The 16,044-nt window shown below is 38.6% G+C and overlaps 1 protein-coding gene across 3 annotated transcripts in view; it reads right to left on the reverse strand.

Annotated features, from left to right (window-relative positions):
• Window positions 1-620: 620 nt before the first annotated feature.
• The window catches only part of exoc2 (exocyst complex component 2), a 35,747-nt gene continuing 20,323 nt past the window's right edge, over window positions 621-16,044 (reverse strand). For 2 of the 3 annotated variants that reach the window (XM_077717344.1, XM_077717345.1), the window contains exons 9-28: window positions 14,584-14,665; window positions 14,409-14,511; window positions 14,035-14,153; window positions 12,920-13,033; window positions 10,173-10,297; window positions 10,013-10,081; window positions 9,756-9,913; window positions 9,525-9,646; window positions 7,057-7,118; window positions 6,816-6,896; window positions 5,858-5,917; window positions 5,214-5,275; window positions 5,081-5,147; window positions 4,411-4,527; window positions 3,624-3,765; window positions 3,364-3,419; window positions 3,142-3,264; window positions 2,928-2,989; window positions 1,212-1,271; window positions 621-1,136 (exon numbers count right to left, since the gene is read on the reverse strand). In XM_077717344.1, coding sequence (XP_077573470.1) covers window positions 1,046-1,136; window positions 1,212-1,271; window positions 2,928-2,989; window positions 3,142-3,264; window positions 3,364-3,419; window positions 3,624-3,765; window positions 4,411-4,527; window positions 5,081-5,147; window positions 5,214-5,275; window positions 5,858-5,917; window positions 6,816-6,896; window positions 7,057-7,118; window positions 9,525-9,646; window positions 9,756-9,913; window positions 10,013-10,081; window positions 10,173-10,297; window positions 12,920-13,033; window positions 14,035-14,153; window positions 14,409-14,511; window positions 14,584-14,665 — 1,875 coding nt within the window. In that variant the 3' untranslated portion in view covers window positions 621-1,045. The remainder of the gene's footprint in view (window positions 1,137-1,211; window positions 1,272-2,927; window positions 2,990-3,141; window positions 3,265-3,363; window positions 3,420-3,623; window positions 3,766-4,410; window positions 4,528-5,080; window positions 5,148-5,213; window positions 5,276-5,857; window positions 5,918-6,815; window positions 6,897-7,056; window positions 7,119-9,524; window positions 9,647-9,755; window positions 9,914-10,012; window positions 10,082-10,172; window positions 10,298-12,919; window positions 13,034-14,034; window positions 14,154-14,408; window positions 14,512-14,583; window positions 14,666-16,044) is intronic. The other variant, XM_077717346.1, reaches the window with a different exon arrangement.

A 16,044-nucleotide genomic window follows, 5' to 3' on the forward strand; every position in this document is an offset into this window, starting at 1 on the left:
TGAGGACCGACCTGGGATCGTACTCAAGGACTGTGAGGCCCACGCGCTATCCACTCATCAGCTGGGCTTCCCCTAATTGTACTAATAGGTTTATTTTTCTGGGAAACAATAAGAACACTATTTTGGCAGCTTTTCAAACAATAAACCTTTTGTGTTTAAGAAGTGTGTAAAAGTGTTTTGTGTGGAAAAATAAACCCTTGTCTTGAAATTCAAGTCAGGAAAAATTGATATATATATTTTTCCTGTCACATTCCTTAACCTCGAGGCAAAGGGATGTCTTTTTGGTATATTTTTGTCAGGCATAACTGACATAGTAATTAAGGTCATTGTATACAATCCCACGTGGACAAGTGTCCTTGTTTTGGTTAGTGAAAATATAGGAGGATTTTTCTTCAAAGCTCTAACAATCACAGATCAGCCCGGATAAATAAATTTTACTGGAAGATTTTATGTTTGGTAGCTGTTAATTTTCCTCAGTCTTTTGCCGTTGTTATAAGATTGTTAAATCTTTGATGTAAGCCACAAAAGCCTGAAAACTATATTGTTTTACAGTAACTCTGAAATTGGTTTTCCACCCACATTGTAGAGTTTATAGATGCTAAATGACAGTTTGCAAGAGATTAGTGGCTGACAGTGATTCATTTTAATAACAAATTGTAGAAGGTAATGTATTGCAATATACTGAAAACCAGTCACACATTAAATAATCCAAACCATTTTTCATCAGACAATTTCACAAATATCACTAAAAGTGTTATTAATGTTTTCTCACGAATGTATACTTCAGAAATAATTAGGGCTGTACACATGAGCAGTGAACTCTCCTCTCCTAATTGATACACACTATGGAGCCATTATTAAATCATTACTCATTGTGTGAATGGTAATCGAGAAGATTTTCATTTTCACTATTATAATCTATGTCATCCTATGTGTGAACAGATGGCATTTGCATATCTATGAATTAATAAACTTGATTCTCTAAGGCAGAGTAAAGTAGTGTACTGTACACATAATAAGGGAGAGAGTCTTGTTAAATGGATTATCACTTGACCGGCAGGACACAGAAGGGCTGGAAGCAGGTAAGCTGGAGCTGCATGCTGCTCATGAACTTATTCAAGAGTTCTTCTACTAACCTAGCAAAAGACAGAGGTCATCAAGTATAAGAACAATATAAAAACACAGTATTATAAAAATATGTAGGTACAGACTTTTTATCAATTGCGCTGTAGAATTGGGGGAGGGCGTCCAAAGCCATTTCAAAGCTGTCACTGTAATCAGAGAAAGTTAATATCTGTTAATAAAAGTAAGAAACACATTTGTACTAAATAATCATGCATAGAAAATGTATAAAAAAATTAACCTATGAATTTTAGTTCTTCAGGAGAAATCTATGAATATTGTGTTTCACCTTTCAGTTTTGATCACAGGTCCTCGCTCATCCCTTCTGGCTGCCAGATAATGAAAGCACTGATTGATACTTTTATTTATTTATTACCCCAAAAGTTATTTGATGTGGAGTATAGAATGTATTACAGTCACTGGGATAGAATTTTGCAGAGCCTAGTGGAAAAGTTCCATCATGACACCTTTTAGTTAAGGGGGTGTCATCTATCACGACACTCCCATTTCTTTGTCTACTTCTTCCCGCCTTAAGTTTCTACCTAGGTCACATGACCTTTTGTTAATAAAACCAGCTCAACTGTTGGAGGTAGGTAGGGATTCGAACTGGTCACGCTGGGGGATGGACTCATTTCCCAGAGCTAGCTATTCTGACACCTCCTTCAGCTGAAGTCTTTGAAAATCTCATCAAGCCGACTCTGCGTGTGCTACCTCTGATCCGAAGTTATTGAATGTATATGGTTCTAAGCCTGACATTTGAGACCTCTGGTTTACCTGAGGACAGAGTTCAATTCCGGTGCTGCGATTGTGTTTTTGATTTGAATTGGGAATTTGTTTCTGCTTCTCTGTTTAAACCTCATCTGTGTCTTCTATTGTTATTTGCTCATTTATTTATATAAACATATAGAAACATTACGTTTAGGTCTGCATCTATTTCCTGGAGGTAGAAACAACAACTAGAGACAACAAGGTGGAGTGTGTGTAACAGTGACCGAGACAGTTGGAGACTCTCAGCACATTCGTTTTGCTCTCCTGCCAGTGGGAATATTTTAATAGCAAAAAAGTTGTTAGTGTAACTGATCGCACCCATTCTGGCGCTTGAAAGATCACATCATCACAGCTCGATCATGTCAGCCGAATTGTTCCATATTTAAGCATACAGTGGTTTGGTATCTCAAGGTAAATATTTGCTCGGAATTTTACTCATATTTCAAATTGCTCGTATGCCGGGGTACTTGTATATCAAAGTATTTCTGTACAGGTTGGCGGAAGTCAAGATACACCCATCAAAAGAGCCTTTGGCCCGTGCACTGGTGTATCTTTGCCATGGCATTGCAGATGAAATGGGCTTTGATGGCAAGTGTTGTCCTACTGGATGGAAGTGGCCATTGTCTGACCCAAACTGATCACACCTGTGGTGGAGATGCGTGTTGTGCATTTGGTTGTCCTAGCAAGGAGGTTAGCTTACCGGTCATAATCATTGCTATATTCACAGCTTGTTTTGAATTCCACACCACTGTCAACCCGGTTGCAATGCGCCGTTAGGTGATTTCTATTCGTGTGGTAGTGTGACAAACTTTCTACTTCTTACAATATGATTAGGGCATTACACTTCCAGGGTGAACGCAGACAGCAGAACCAGATTTCTTTCATTTCAAATGAAACCACCAATGAACACAAGTGGGGATTGATGTGAGATTCACATGACTATTAAGATTTAGAGTTAGTCACAGATACTTATATAATTGAGACGAGTTCTTGTCAGTGGCAGTTAGTGGGTGGGTGTGCGTGTGTGCTGCACTTACTTGCTTTCAGGATTCAAGTAGGCAGCTATAGCATCTTTCAATGCACAAACTTCAAGTCGAGCCTGAAAACAGTGGATCAAAGTGCAAAGGTTATACAAAAAAGCCATTGGACCAGTATCTGCTTGCGGTAAAATGTAGCACAGGGAAAATCCCAATCGACTATGTGAAGGAACTTATGAGTCAGTATCTCACTATAAGCGTGTCATGCCGATACCTGCATGGTGCCATTTTTGCTAAAGGACGACACGCACTGCAAAAGGCGACACATTTCGTCAGCGACTGTTGCAAGAATTTTGGATAATATGCAAGGAACCAAGTCTTTGGAAATCGTGAAGACCTGGCAGACAATAAAATAGGGATTAAGATTGAGATAATGAAGAGGGGAAAAAATGTCATTGTAAAAATGTTGCGCACTAAGTTTTAATGGCTGTTTTACCTCAGCGTGAACTGCGATGATGTTGACAAGGGCTTCCTTTAAATAGCTCCTCACTCCTGAAAAAGAAGGATCATGCATTGATCCTGAATCATAGGTTTTCTGTACTGAAGGTCTCTAGAGCAAGGTATTCAACAAAGGGCCGCAGTGGATTTAGTTTTCATTCCAACTCATAAAGAGGACAGCTTTTCGCCAATAATTCCACAGCAATATGTGGGATGTGTTTTCACACTGTGTGCAGCAAGACTCAACAATAGAAGTACCTGTAGGAGATGGGCAGTCTTTCCAGTCGAAGTAACCAGCGTAGATACCCGGCTCCAGAGACCCCGCGATTGGGTCAGCTCTCCGTTCAATGTAAGCATCGAATAGTTTTTCATCCAGTTGCCGAACAGTCATTAAGCTTACCTGAGAGGAGGAAAAGAGCAATAGGAGTGCTTTGAGTTAACATCTAGAATATTTACTAATAATATAGGGAAGTGATCCTCCATTTAACAGCAGTGGTTCCCATCCAAACATTCACGAACATGTGCCAGTTCGTGAGCCATTTAGTACCAGTCTGTGAAGGAAATAACTTTCTGTTTTAAGCCCATTCCAAGATGCAATTTATATTTAAATATCTCCATGGGCCTGCGTGGGTTTTCTACGGGTACTCCGGTTCCCTCCTGCATTCCAAAGACATGCATGATAGGCTGACTCTAATTTGCCTCTAAGTATTAGTTTGAGCGTGAATGGTTGTTTGTGCCCTTGTGGCCTGTAATTGGCTGGCCACCAATTCAGGGTGTCACGTGCCTCTGACCCGAAGTCAGCTGTGATAGGCTTGAGCACCCCATGCTAGCCTCTTGAGGATGAAGCGGTTCAGAAAATGAAAGATACATGAATAACAAATTACATATTATTACTATAATTAGTAGTTTTTAAAAACAATTGACATCCTAATAATACACTTCTCACCAACACCATGAGCCCCAATAAAAGCCGATGACTCGTTTTATCTAAAGATCATAGTTGTGTGAAAGTATGTTTTAAAAGACCCTGGAAGGCAACACTGACCCGCATGATCTTTTCAGCGCCTGTGAATCCATGTTTCTCAAATTGATTAGCAAGGTTGAGGAAAGTGTGTCGCTCCAAATAATGGCAGTTACTCAGGATGATGAGCAAACGTTGTTCCTACATGTAAGAAACAGAGAGTACATAAAACAGCCATTGGATTATTGCATAAATATGGTTAAACAAGCAATGATGAAAAGCAACTTCAATGTAGAATACCATTACCTGGTTTCTCCTAATAGTCGTACTTCTACTTACGAAATTAATTGGTTCCAGAACCTTTTTCGTAACTTGAAAATTTGTAGAGGTGGACTTCATATGTAAATTCTCTAATTCGTTCCACGGTCCTCACACAACTACCAACTAAACACTTTAAAATTGGTCCCAGTTTTTCTCCCCTCTGCTAAAAAGGAAAAATCCCCAAAGTAGGGTCACCCCCTATTAAAAGGCTGATGAAGGTTGAATGCAATAAGTAGCGTGCCGGAAAGAAATAAAACCAGTCCCTCCAGCGGTCAGGGCCATCCAAAAATTGAATTTAGTGCACAAAAAAGGCTTACCGACCGATTGGGCGCATTGACCATTTTAGAGAAAATTTTAGACCTTTAAGTGCACCCTATAGGTGTGAAAATATGGTACTCAAGTCATGAATAAAAAAAAAAGTTATCATGCTTACAGATGTTGGACTGGAGCATGCCTGCATGTTGTTGAACAGATCCGGAGAGGATAGATCCATGGACATGCTACAACACACAGTGATAGGTTACGACATCATCACTTAGCTGCATGACAATAACTCTAAGACTTACTGAGATGTAGTTGTCTTTCTATCTTTGGTTGTGCTAAGCTGCTCCAGTGAGTAGATAAAAACCTAACATTGACATAAACATAGTGGTCAAGCATACGTATGAGCAAAAACACAAGACTAAACAATACATTTCCCTCTAGTTTTCACCTGAGGCAGACAGACTCTGTCTTTTGCTCCTAATGGACTGGGAGGGGTGAATAATCACCTCCAAGACTTCCAACCAAGAAATGGGATAATATTCACAAATTCCTTTTTGTTAAATGCACATTTGAGGATTTGTTCGTCTCTTTGCTGAATCTAATCAAGTTAAATTCTTGCAGGTCTGATTTAAATTTGACTCGACACAAGCTGACTCCTAATTGTTTTATGTCCTTGCCATATGGACAAAAAGTAGAGAGGCTTTGATGTTCTTATCACTCACTTTATTAATCGGGGAAATTCAATGAAACATATGGATAGCCAAAGTTGAAAACATTTATAATTCTTCATTTTGTTGATACTAGAAAAACACTGAGCATACCTAAATTGTGCTGCTTGGAAAAAAAATAATGTATACTGTTTAACTAATAATATATTATACCTCCATACTTTATTACTGATAAAATAAAAACAGTGTAGTAGGTGTGACAACATGTATTTATCTACCTTCATAATGCTCATGCAGAGGTCTGTGGCTTGGTCTTGAACTTGTTCCAGCTGTAGTATCTGTTGAAATATTGTGAGTACATGAATTTCACCTGGGCAGATTTGTTTAAATTACTTATAAAGTAAACTCGCTGATGGTGTAATTTGAGGAGTAGGTAACCATATGTTATGGAACTGCGTGCTCTTGAGCGCTGCCCGATTGGCTCCCTGGAGCTTTTCTTAAAAATGTTTGAAAATGGGGGAGAGAAATATATATATTTTTAATTTAATATGGTTTTAGTAGGACAAACATGACACATATATACGTAATGTTTTCCAAAGCTATAAGGACATGTAGAATGAATAACAAATTTCAACATTTCTTGGACCGAATCATTTGCATTCTTTGCCAATGGGGAAGGATTGCCTGAATCTTCGCTAAGTAGCGACAAATCGTCAAATAACAAACGTTCTCTGTAGTTTTTGACCAGGTTTGCACACAGTGATTTTGGCCGACTCATCATTCTAGCTGTTCAAATAGTTATTTGATGCTACAAACAGAGTGCAAATTGTTTACACATTGTTATTTCTGGATTTTTCTTTTAAGATGATCTCTCTCACAGTGGAGACACACCTATGATGAAAATTTCAGGCCCCTCCAGGAACTCTCAATATGGTCAAAAACTTTTTTTTCAACTGACTGGAACTAGGTTCGTGAATATGGTCAATTCTGACGCATTAATGGCCAGTTGTTGGTCTTTTCTAAAAGCGGTGCCCAGCTAGACCTCACCAAAATATCCAGCTGTACCAGCAAGGTCTTCTGGAGGAAAAAATGTGAGATTTAAGTATACTAGTTAGAAACCATTGGTAGTTTGATGTCAATCAGACCAACAACAAAGGTAGGCTGAATGCAGCGACCCCAAGCCTGAGGAGAAACATACAGTATTTATGCAGTAATGAGTACCGTGATTATTCTTACATTGATCTCTCCTGATTTGATCTCCAGAGGCTCTTTGAGTGATTGTAGCATCTGGACCACGCACTGTTCAAACTGAGCCGGCTGACCAAATCAGTAAAGGAAGACATGAAAATGTTTTAACATTACGAAAGAACATAAAAAATAAACATCTAGCAACTATTCACTGAATGATCTAGATTTTGGCAAAGTTGAGGAAAACAATATATAAATATATTGACAATAAAATATGGCAAATCTTTACCAGTTTAGTATGTCCCTCGTTATCCACCACCCAGTCTTCCTTGTCAGCGAGGCCTCTCACATCTGAAAAGCAAACAAATGAGCTCAACTGATTTTTTATTACAATTAAAAATTGGCCAGCCACAGCAAATATAAGATAGTGAGGAAGTGTGTCTCAATGGAAGACAGGTCATCACCCAAACCAGAGCCTGGAAGTTCAATTCTCCGCCCTGGCAGACTCTGATATTTAACCCTATGTTCAACTGATGCTATGTGATCAGTAGGTAAGGGGATTATAGTGCCAATGCACTTTGATTGCCTACAGGTGGAAATGTAATACAGAATGTTTCCCTATACACAGGGACGTGTTAATGCTCTTTGTCTTGGAGTTGTCTTATCTTTAATGCACAATCAAGCAACAACAAAACATTTTTAAAATCATATTTTATATTCTCTTTTTTTTATAAAGTAAGGTAACACTCAGGATTTTATTTCAGATCCAGAGCTGCCAACTCCCCCGGAATTTCCGCTGTTTATCCGGAAATACAACGCAAACACCGGGACCCCGGACGAACTCTCTACATTTTTGTTGTCATTTGTTTCATAAGAGTAGTAAGTATTTTTAAGGCTGACTAAACCACCAGTTTTGAAACAAGTCCTGTCGGGGTTGACAGGTTCTTAACCTTGTCGGACCCGCCAAACCCCACCAGTTTCATTCGCGCATTCACCGAACCCTACTTTGGTGTAAAATAAAATATATATATATATATATATTTTTTATTTTTTTTATTTCAAGAAATATGAATTCCTCGCAGCACTGATTGGCCAAGCAATGATCATCAGCAGCTAGTGACATGTTATCGTGACCTCTGCGGCAGAGGGTCCACCGAACCAGAGACTGAACCCCTAGGGTTTGATCGAACCCAGGTTAAGAACCACTGTTCTAAAGAAAGAAGGCGTACACAGCACTGGTAGGTCTTAACAATGTGCCCCTCGGAATAAACGCAAAACGGATCGCAATTTGGATGAAACTTTTAAGAAATACAGACAGTCGCAGAACTTTATTACTTCTTATTCGATGAAATATCCCAGGTTGACGCCGTCTCCAAAAGGACCGACATTTGCACATTGCACAACATGCATGTGCGACTTCAGCATTAGACATGGTTGAATTACTGACAGTAAAATGCTCAAAGGACCCAAACACAACTTATTTTCATGATGCTGTACTTTTTCAATAGTTTGCAAAGCAAAATATTTCAATTATTGTAAAAAAAATGATAATAACAGATTCATTTGATTTGTCTTACATAATTCTTTTTCTTAAATTTTATATCCATTTTGCGTGAATCCCATTCACTCCGAAAATGGGACAAGGGTACTCCTGAATAATTATGGGATGAAGATGATGGGATATTATAAATAGTCAAACGAGACCAAGAAAATCTCTCATAATGTTTAAAAGTCAGCAAGCATTGGAGCATTTGAAAGAGTTGTACATCTTTAATTTTACTAATTTATAAATAATAATTATATAATTTCAAGACACTATGAATCAGAACATCATGTATGTGTATGTAGATATCTTCTATTAAATTGCCTCTTCCTTGGACTTTATGAACTAAATACAACACAACTACAGTATAGACTTCCTAACACCAGTAAAAAAAATGTTTGTCATGTACAGCACACTTCACTGAGATTGCTTCTGATTGGAGGGTTTAAATGTTTGATGTGAAAAAGCTTGCAGTGAAGCATAACACAAATATTCCCAAATAAAAATAATGATTAAAACAAAGATCTGTACATTACCGGTCATGAGTCATTACAGTGTGGTACGCTGGAAGCACGGAAGCAGACAGAAAGGCCATGCAGCGGATGATCAACACTGCCCAGAAGATCATCGGCTGCTCTCTGCCCTCACTAAATGACATTGCCAGCCCTTGCTACCTCAGCCGAGCCTAGAACATTGTCAGGGACCAATACCACCCTGGTCACAACCTGTTCCAGCTGCTGCATTTTGACAGACACTACAGGTCTCAAAAAGCACGGAAAAATAGACGTAAGGAATTTTTTCCCCACATCCTTTCAGGAATCTGAACTTGCATTAGCACGACACACAATCCCTCATGTGCAATTACTTTGTGCAATATCTTAGACTGTGCAAGATTTTAGATTTCACCTAGCCGGAATGCTACTTTTTATACTTTTACACTACTATTTGAGTTTTTTTGTTTGTTTTTTTTTACCGCGAAAACACACTTTGAAAAGCTTGGAGTAGCACCACCAATTTTGTTATACGCAGCTGTGTATGATGACATTTAAGGTTTTTGAATTTGAGTAGATGGAACAAGTTAGAGGAGGCAAGCAATATTTTAGTATCTTAATGCCTCCATTTAGTGACAGTTGGCAGTCCTTAAATATTTTGCAAGAAGAAAAACAAATAACTGTTTTGTGTAAGGAGTGATTAAAAAAGGGTAACACTCTCACCATCTGTGGTGTGCAGCAGTGTCACCATGAGGCAATGAACTCTCAATTCCAGCAGCAGATCATGGATCACCTGTAACATGTCATTTGGGATCTCCAAGGCAGACAAAGCTTCATAACAACCCCTGTTGAAAAGCCATCAGATGACAGAAGTCCATTACATTAGAAAGCAAAGTTTCCGTTAAAGACTCTCAAACACATACTTTTCAGTAAGAAATATTTAACGCCATTCACCTAACAGTTTGAATGATTTGAGTTAGCCAGGTCCCAGTAATTTCCGTCTTGTTTTCCCAGCCTCCATAAAGACTTCGCTCCCCTTGTGGCAGTGTAGTAGGAAGGAGGGCCCCACGGGCAAGCTTAACCAACTGATTGGTCAATTCCTCAATCATTTTCTACCCAGATGATATACACAGTGAGAATGTAATGTACACAACAGAGTACAGTCAAAGGGTTCTGGGTTAGTTTATTTCTTAATCATAAATATTACATACTTTGAAGTCATTCTGCTTTTGTCGTGCATTTTTCTTAGACTTTTCCACTTGTCCAGATTTCTCTCCTGTCTGGAGAAGAAAGGAGCAGAAAAACTTAAGTAAACTAAACTTTACTTTTTGACATTGTTGGAAAATTTAAAAATATTTCTGCGACACATACCTCACTAAAAAGACTCCCATTCACATAAGAGATCCAAAGCTTCCAGAAGTTAGGGAGCTGGCCAATAACCACGTCTGAAAGCTTTTCCACAAATTGCACCTGCTGAGGCGTTTCAAAGCGCCAGTCTAAACGAGGTAAACATACTTTTTTTTTGTTTTAAATGCAACAAACAAGCAACCAAAATCGTACAAGGCACACGTATACATTTTCTGGAAAAGCAAATCTGCAACAAAATCCATTTATTTTCCTTTGTCGGCAATTGTGGGTGGAGTTTGCGATCTCTGGCTGGCTGCCTCTGGCTTTGGCCCGCCTACTCTATCACTAGCCAATCATAGTTGGTGAAAGCAATGACGTATCCCTACGCCTGCGAGAAGGCAATGACGTATCCTTAAGCCTGTGAAAAGGCCTTGGTGTCACCCGATCAAATTCTGATTGGTGAAAGTAATAGTCTTATCGACGCTTGTTTAATCCAGTGGAGCATGCAGAACTGATTGTGAAGGCATTGAAGCAGATTTCTGACCCTGACAACAAAAAAATGACTGAAATGTGATTGGTTAAATGCATCAATATGAAAACACACATCTGGAAGCAGTGCAACCAGGGGGAAAGCAATGAAAGGAAGCTGACAGACAATTTGGAGTTATTTAGTATTAAGTATTAATGGGCAATATATAATTAACATCAGTCTGTGATTCAGATACTTCTTAGGCCAGCAGAGAAGGCCCGGACGGCACACCACTGATGGGCATGGTCTTTCTGGTCACAACTCCCTCCTGTAATATCTCTACAAGCACTGGGCAGAGCGTTCCATTTTTTTCAGTATTGTTTTTCTCAGTTGGAATGGCGGTGGTTGTTCGCCAATACGAGAACAGTACTACTTCACGGTCAAGTTGGCAAGTGGTCGTGCATTATCCTACTGTGATGTCAGTTGTGTGCATCATTTTGGAAATATTTTGAAGGGAAGACAAAAGCAAACAACCCTTGATAGGTTGCATCTGAAAGTCAGGGTGGAGGTGGGGCAAATAGAGCCAACCTGGGAGAAGAAAGGTATAAAAATTTAAAACAAAATTAGAATTAAGTTTAGTGTAAGGTTAGGTTGAATTTCTTTTTGAGTGTGTCTGCATCGTAATCCAAGATTACTTAAATTTGTTTATGTTACGAGCGTGTTTCCGTGCAAAAAGCCCCCTCTTTTGCGATGTAGTGAAGCCACGAACGTTGAATTCACGATATTTGAGGGATTATGTATACATTATTTTAGTGATATTAAACCACTAGTTATTTGTTAATAAATGGCAAATTAGGAAAAATAAAAATGTTTTCCCAATCTAATATCCTATTTTGGGTGTTTTTTTCAGAGGGTTTGAACGAATTAATTTGTTTTTAGTTCATTTGAGTTAAAAGTCTATCTAAAATTGTTCCTGCACAGCAATTTTTAGACGGCCACAAAAGCTGTGGCTTGATGTTCAGCAATTGTGTATTTGAGGTTAACTTTTTAATTTTTCCCTGCAGTAATACAGATTGGGTATAGGTTATTTTATTAAAATAAAATATTTATTATTTAATAACATTTATTTTATATTATCAGTTATCCCTATTACAGAATTAAAAAAATAATATATATACATGTTTCCTTATTGCAAATTTTACAGTAAAACCCAGTGGCGGGCTGTCGGGGCCTTCAAGGCCTTCTCTGCTGGCCTAAGAAATATCTGAATCATGTAATATATTTTGTCCATCAATACTTTAAATAATACCAAATTATCTGTTAGCTTCCTTTCATTGCTTTCCTCCCGGGTTGCAGTACTTCCAGATGTGTGTTTTCATATTAAAGCAGTTAACCAATTTCCAACCATTTCAGCCATTATTTGTTGCCAGGGTCAGAAATCTGCCTCTAGGCCTTCACAATCAGTTCTGCGGGCTCTGCTGCATTAAACAAGCGTCGATAAGACTGTTGCTTTAACCAATCAGAATTTGATTTGGTGACACCAAGGCCATTTTGCCAGGCATAGGGATACGACATCGCTTTCACCAAATATGATTGGCTAGTAGGCGGGCCAAAGCCAGAGTGAGCCAGGCCGAGATCGCAAACTCCACGCACAATGGCCGACGGAGGAAAACAAATGGATTTGGTTGCAGATTTGCTCACAAAGCTATAAAGACATCGTTAAGAAAGGGCGGTCAACTCCGAAGCTAGCAAGCCCATTACAGCCGGGAATAGGGCGTGTCCGCCACTTTCAGTGCGCTAACTACGAGAGCTACCAAGCTGTATTTGGAGGGAGCTGCACAAGCAAATATATTGTTGTGTAGATTTAAAGCCATTTTCAAGACGGACCATGCCAGAAATACGACAATACAGGCTCGACCTTCATCATTAGCTTCGATGGCGATAGAAAAGAAGGTTGAAAGAAAGGAGGATGGATTTAGTGTACAGTTAAAAATAATTTTGGTGAGTAGAATATGGCTATATTCCTAAATAATATTTTAATTGTATGAGGTTATTATTGATTATTTTTTGTGTCGCAGCTGCAGAGGCAGTAGAGGTTTTATAGCCATAAAATAGTTTCTGAGGTTTGGATTGAAGGCGTGGCTAGACAATGCACCGGCCGCCGCTGGTAAAACCTAAACTACTTCAAAAGTTTGAAAAATATTTTTGCCATATTTATCTGGAAAACAAAGTGCAAAATAAATATCCAAGATTAAGGAACACATGCATATAGTGTGTAGGGGAAATACGCAATGGTACTCACTAGTTGGTTTGGTCATCTGCAGACTACCTCCTCTTTTCAAAGACGATGTATGACTCAACCGGTTGAGGGCCAAAGCAAACGAATCCCCCTCCACATTCAGACCTTCAACATAAACTAAAACATACAGAAAAATGAGCAGAGGGTCCATAGAAGGCAAAGAGGCAAATGCTTTAAATTCCAAATAATTAAATAAGAAATATTCATCCCCCCAGCAATCCTATACCTAAACCCAAAAAGTTTATAAGATACGTTTTTCCTATGTTGTCTCCAAGCAGTAAGAGTAAATAAAACAGCAAGTACTTTGTGAGACTGGTATAGATCTGCAGTTCTGCACCATTACAGAGAGCGGAAATAGCACCAGATGGCAACATAAAGCTGAGTGTTGATGGTAATTCAAATTTATGAACTAACTTGCCTGTAGTATTTAAAAAAATATATATAAAAATAAAAATAATTTGTTGATACTAGCCACATTTTTTAACAACAATTGAAAAATCACAACGGACTTTAAGATGAATGACAAACAATTCTAGTAAGTAGTGTAAATATACCAAGCAAGCAGTGAAAACACAATTTTTCAAAGCAACGTTCTATTTGTCTAAACCTCAGAAATCCTCGTTTATCTTAGCATTAGGCATGTTTATATGCCAATTGAACTGACTGGCATTAGCCATCCGCTTCAATTTTTTACATCGGTGCTTTGACTGCAGTATAGTGCAAGTGAAAGTGTCCATAAGTGTATGGTTGGTGAATCATTTGTCTTTCTGGAAAACCACATTTATGTGTTGGCAGTTTCAGTTTGTGGTAATTGTTTCAATCCATTCATGACAATTCATGTGAATTTGCATGAGATTGACTACATAGAGGTGGTCAAGCCCTGAAACCTAAACCTAACTGCTTAGTCGTTTTTATCTTATTCATACATTCAAGAAAAATAAACACATGGGCCCCGACCCTATAGGCAGGCAGTAGAAGTTAACGGTGGAGTAGAGATGTCGACCATGGGTGTATAAGTCCGAGGGGCCTAACCTTCACTAACTTGTGACACACATGACACCTTCCAGCTGCCTTAATGTGTTATTTTGTCATGTGGAATGCAATAATGTGTTATTTACCTCTCTCACCACCAATAAATTCATCTCTGCAGTCTTGCATTAGCTGAAGGATCCATTTGTGCTGAGCGTATATACACTGCCATGCTGGATCACCTGGAGCATGCAAGTCAGACAAGTATCTTCGCAGAGACAAAAATGTGCAAAATGATTAATGAGTTTCCCAGTACCGAGCTCTCACCCATTGCAGCCGAGCCTGCGTTTAGGGATGTAATGTCCTCATAAGCCAAAGTGGTAGTTATAGACCCCAGTAAATTATATAGTTTAACCCTAAGTTCCCAATCAATATAACTACAAAGCAACCTATGAAAAAATAGTATTCATAGTGTGGAAAACAGTGTGGACATGCGTAAAAATATGAAAAAAAGACAGAAAACCTGATGTATCTCTTCTGATCATGTAAAGTTGAAGGAGTGTGCAGTAGTTTTTCCAGAAGTAGGCTCCTGAGTCCCTTGATCCTCATCTCAACCTCTGCATACACTTCAAAGCGAAAATAGAAAGATCATTTCACTGTTTCTTGGGGATTACAAAATTAGTGGCATAGGAGTTTACCTTTTTTAAAAACAGGGACCTCTGTATTGCCAAAAAGAGATTTTGCCTTTTCGTAGTCATTTATCACAACATCATAATCTCCCTGTAAACACAATTACTATTAAACCCAAATTTAAATTGAACTACAACCACTCATTAAGTTCATATTCTTAGTTATTATTCTGTCTAAGAATGAAAAATAAGTCATCTTAAACTTAAAAGAGAAGTGTTATACTGCATATACTGTACATAATTTAAATTCCATATGTATACAACAATTGGCAGTTGTGTTTTGGAGAATTCAACAGCTCAAGATTATAAATCAGTGATCTAAACCAACTTTTTTCCACTTGACTTTTTTCTTAGGCGCACAGATATAAAAGTTTGGTGCATGTCTGATAATACTTAGAAATATTGGGTTTCATATACACATGCATCAAGAATGGAATTTGTGTCAGGTATCAGACATGGCTGTAACTGTGTTGAAAAAGGCTATTTGTTCTGATATTGTGAAACGTCCACCTAGTGTTTTCGCTGAGGCCTTGTTGTTTTCGGCAAAAATTTTCGGCAAAGTTCATAAACAATTATTAAGCCACTTGGTGACTTTATTGACTGACACAGTGTGTTGTGAGTACATAAACTTTACTTAACCTTTTCATTTCATTGTAATGCTGGACATTTGTAGATGGGATGTGGAATTTATAAAGCATTCAGTAACCTGCTACACTAAGTTCAAGGAATCAGACTACAAAAGGGATGCAAAAAAGTACAAATAAATAAGTAAAAAATCCCTATCTAAATCAATCAGTTTAATAATAAGATGTATGTGCTATATCAGGGGTAGAGAACCTACGGCGCGGAAGGCATGTGTGGCACTTTTGATAGGTGCAGATGGCTCTCTGCTTAACTGCGGTAAAATATGGGAACCGCTGTTGAGAGCTCAGTCCTGGATGCATCAATAGGAGCATTACGTGAGCATTGTGGCTCCAACAATACACCTAGTGCGACTTTAAACACATGCATACTCCCAATGATTATCATTGATTAGCAACAGTGCAACACTGTTGTCAAAAGCTCTCAGAAAACATTTGTACTTTAAAAGTGGTAACATTACGACAAATAGTACACATTTTTGGTGTATTTTTACTTATCATTTTGAGTACGGCTCTCAAGGAATAACATTTGAAAATATGAATTGTTTATGGGGCGGGCCGGCTATGCGAGTGGTTAGCGCGCCGGCCGCGCAGCCCTGAGGTTCTGGGTTAAAATCCAGATCAAGTCCATCTGTGTGGAGTTTGCATGTACTCCCCGGGGCTGTGTGGGTTTTCTCCGGGTACTTCTGTTTCCTCCCACATTCCAAAAACATGCATGTTAGGCTGATTGGACACTCTAAATTGCCCTTAGGTATGAATGTGAGAGTGAATGGTTGTCCATCTCCTTGTGCCCTGCGATTGACTTGCCACAGTTCACCAGTTCACGGTG

Source organism: Stigmatopora nigra, chromosome 5, assembly GCF_051989575.1.
Source record: "Stigmatopora nigra isolate UIUO_SnigA chromosome 5, RoL_Snig_1.1, whole genome shotgun sequence".
NCBI classification, from domain to species: Eukaryota; Metazoa; Chordata; class Actinopteri; order Syngnathiformes; family Syngnathidae; genus Stigmatopora; species Stigmatopora nigra.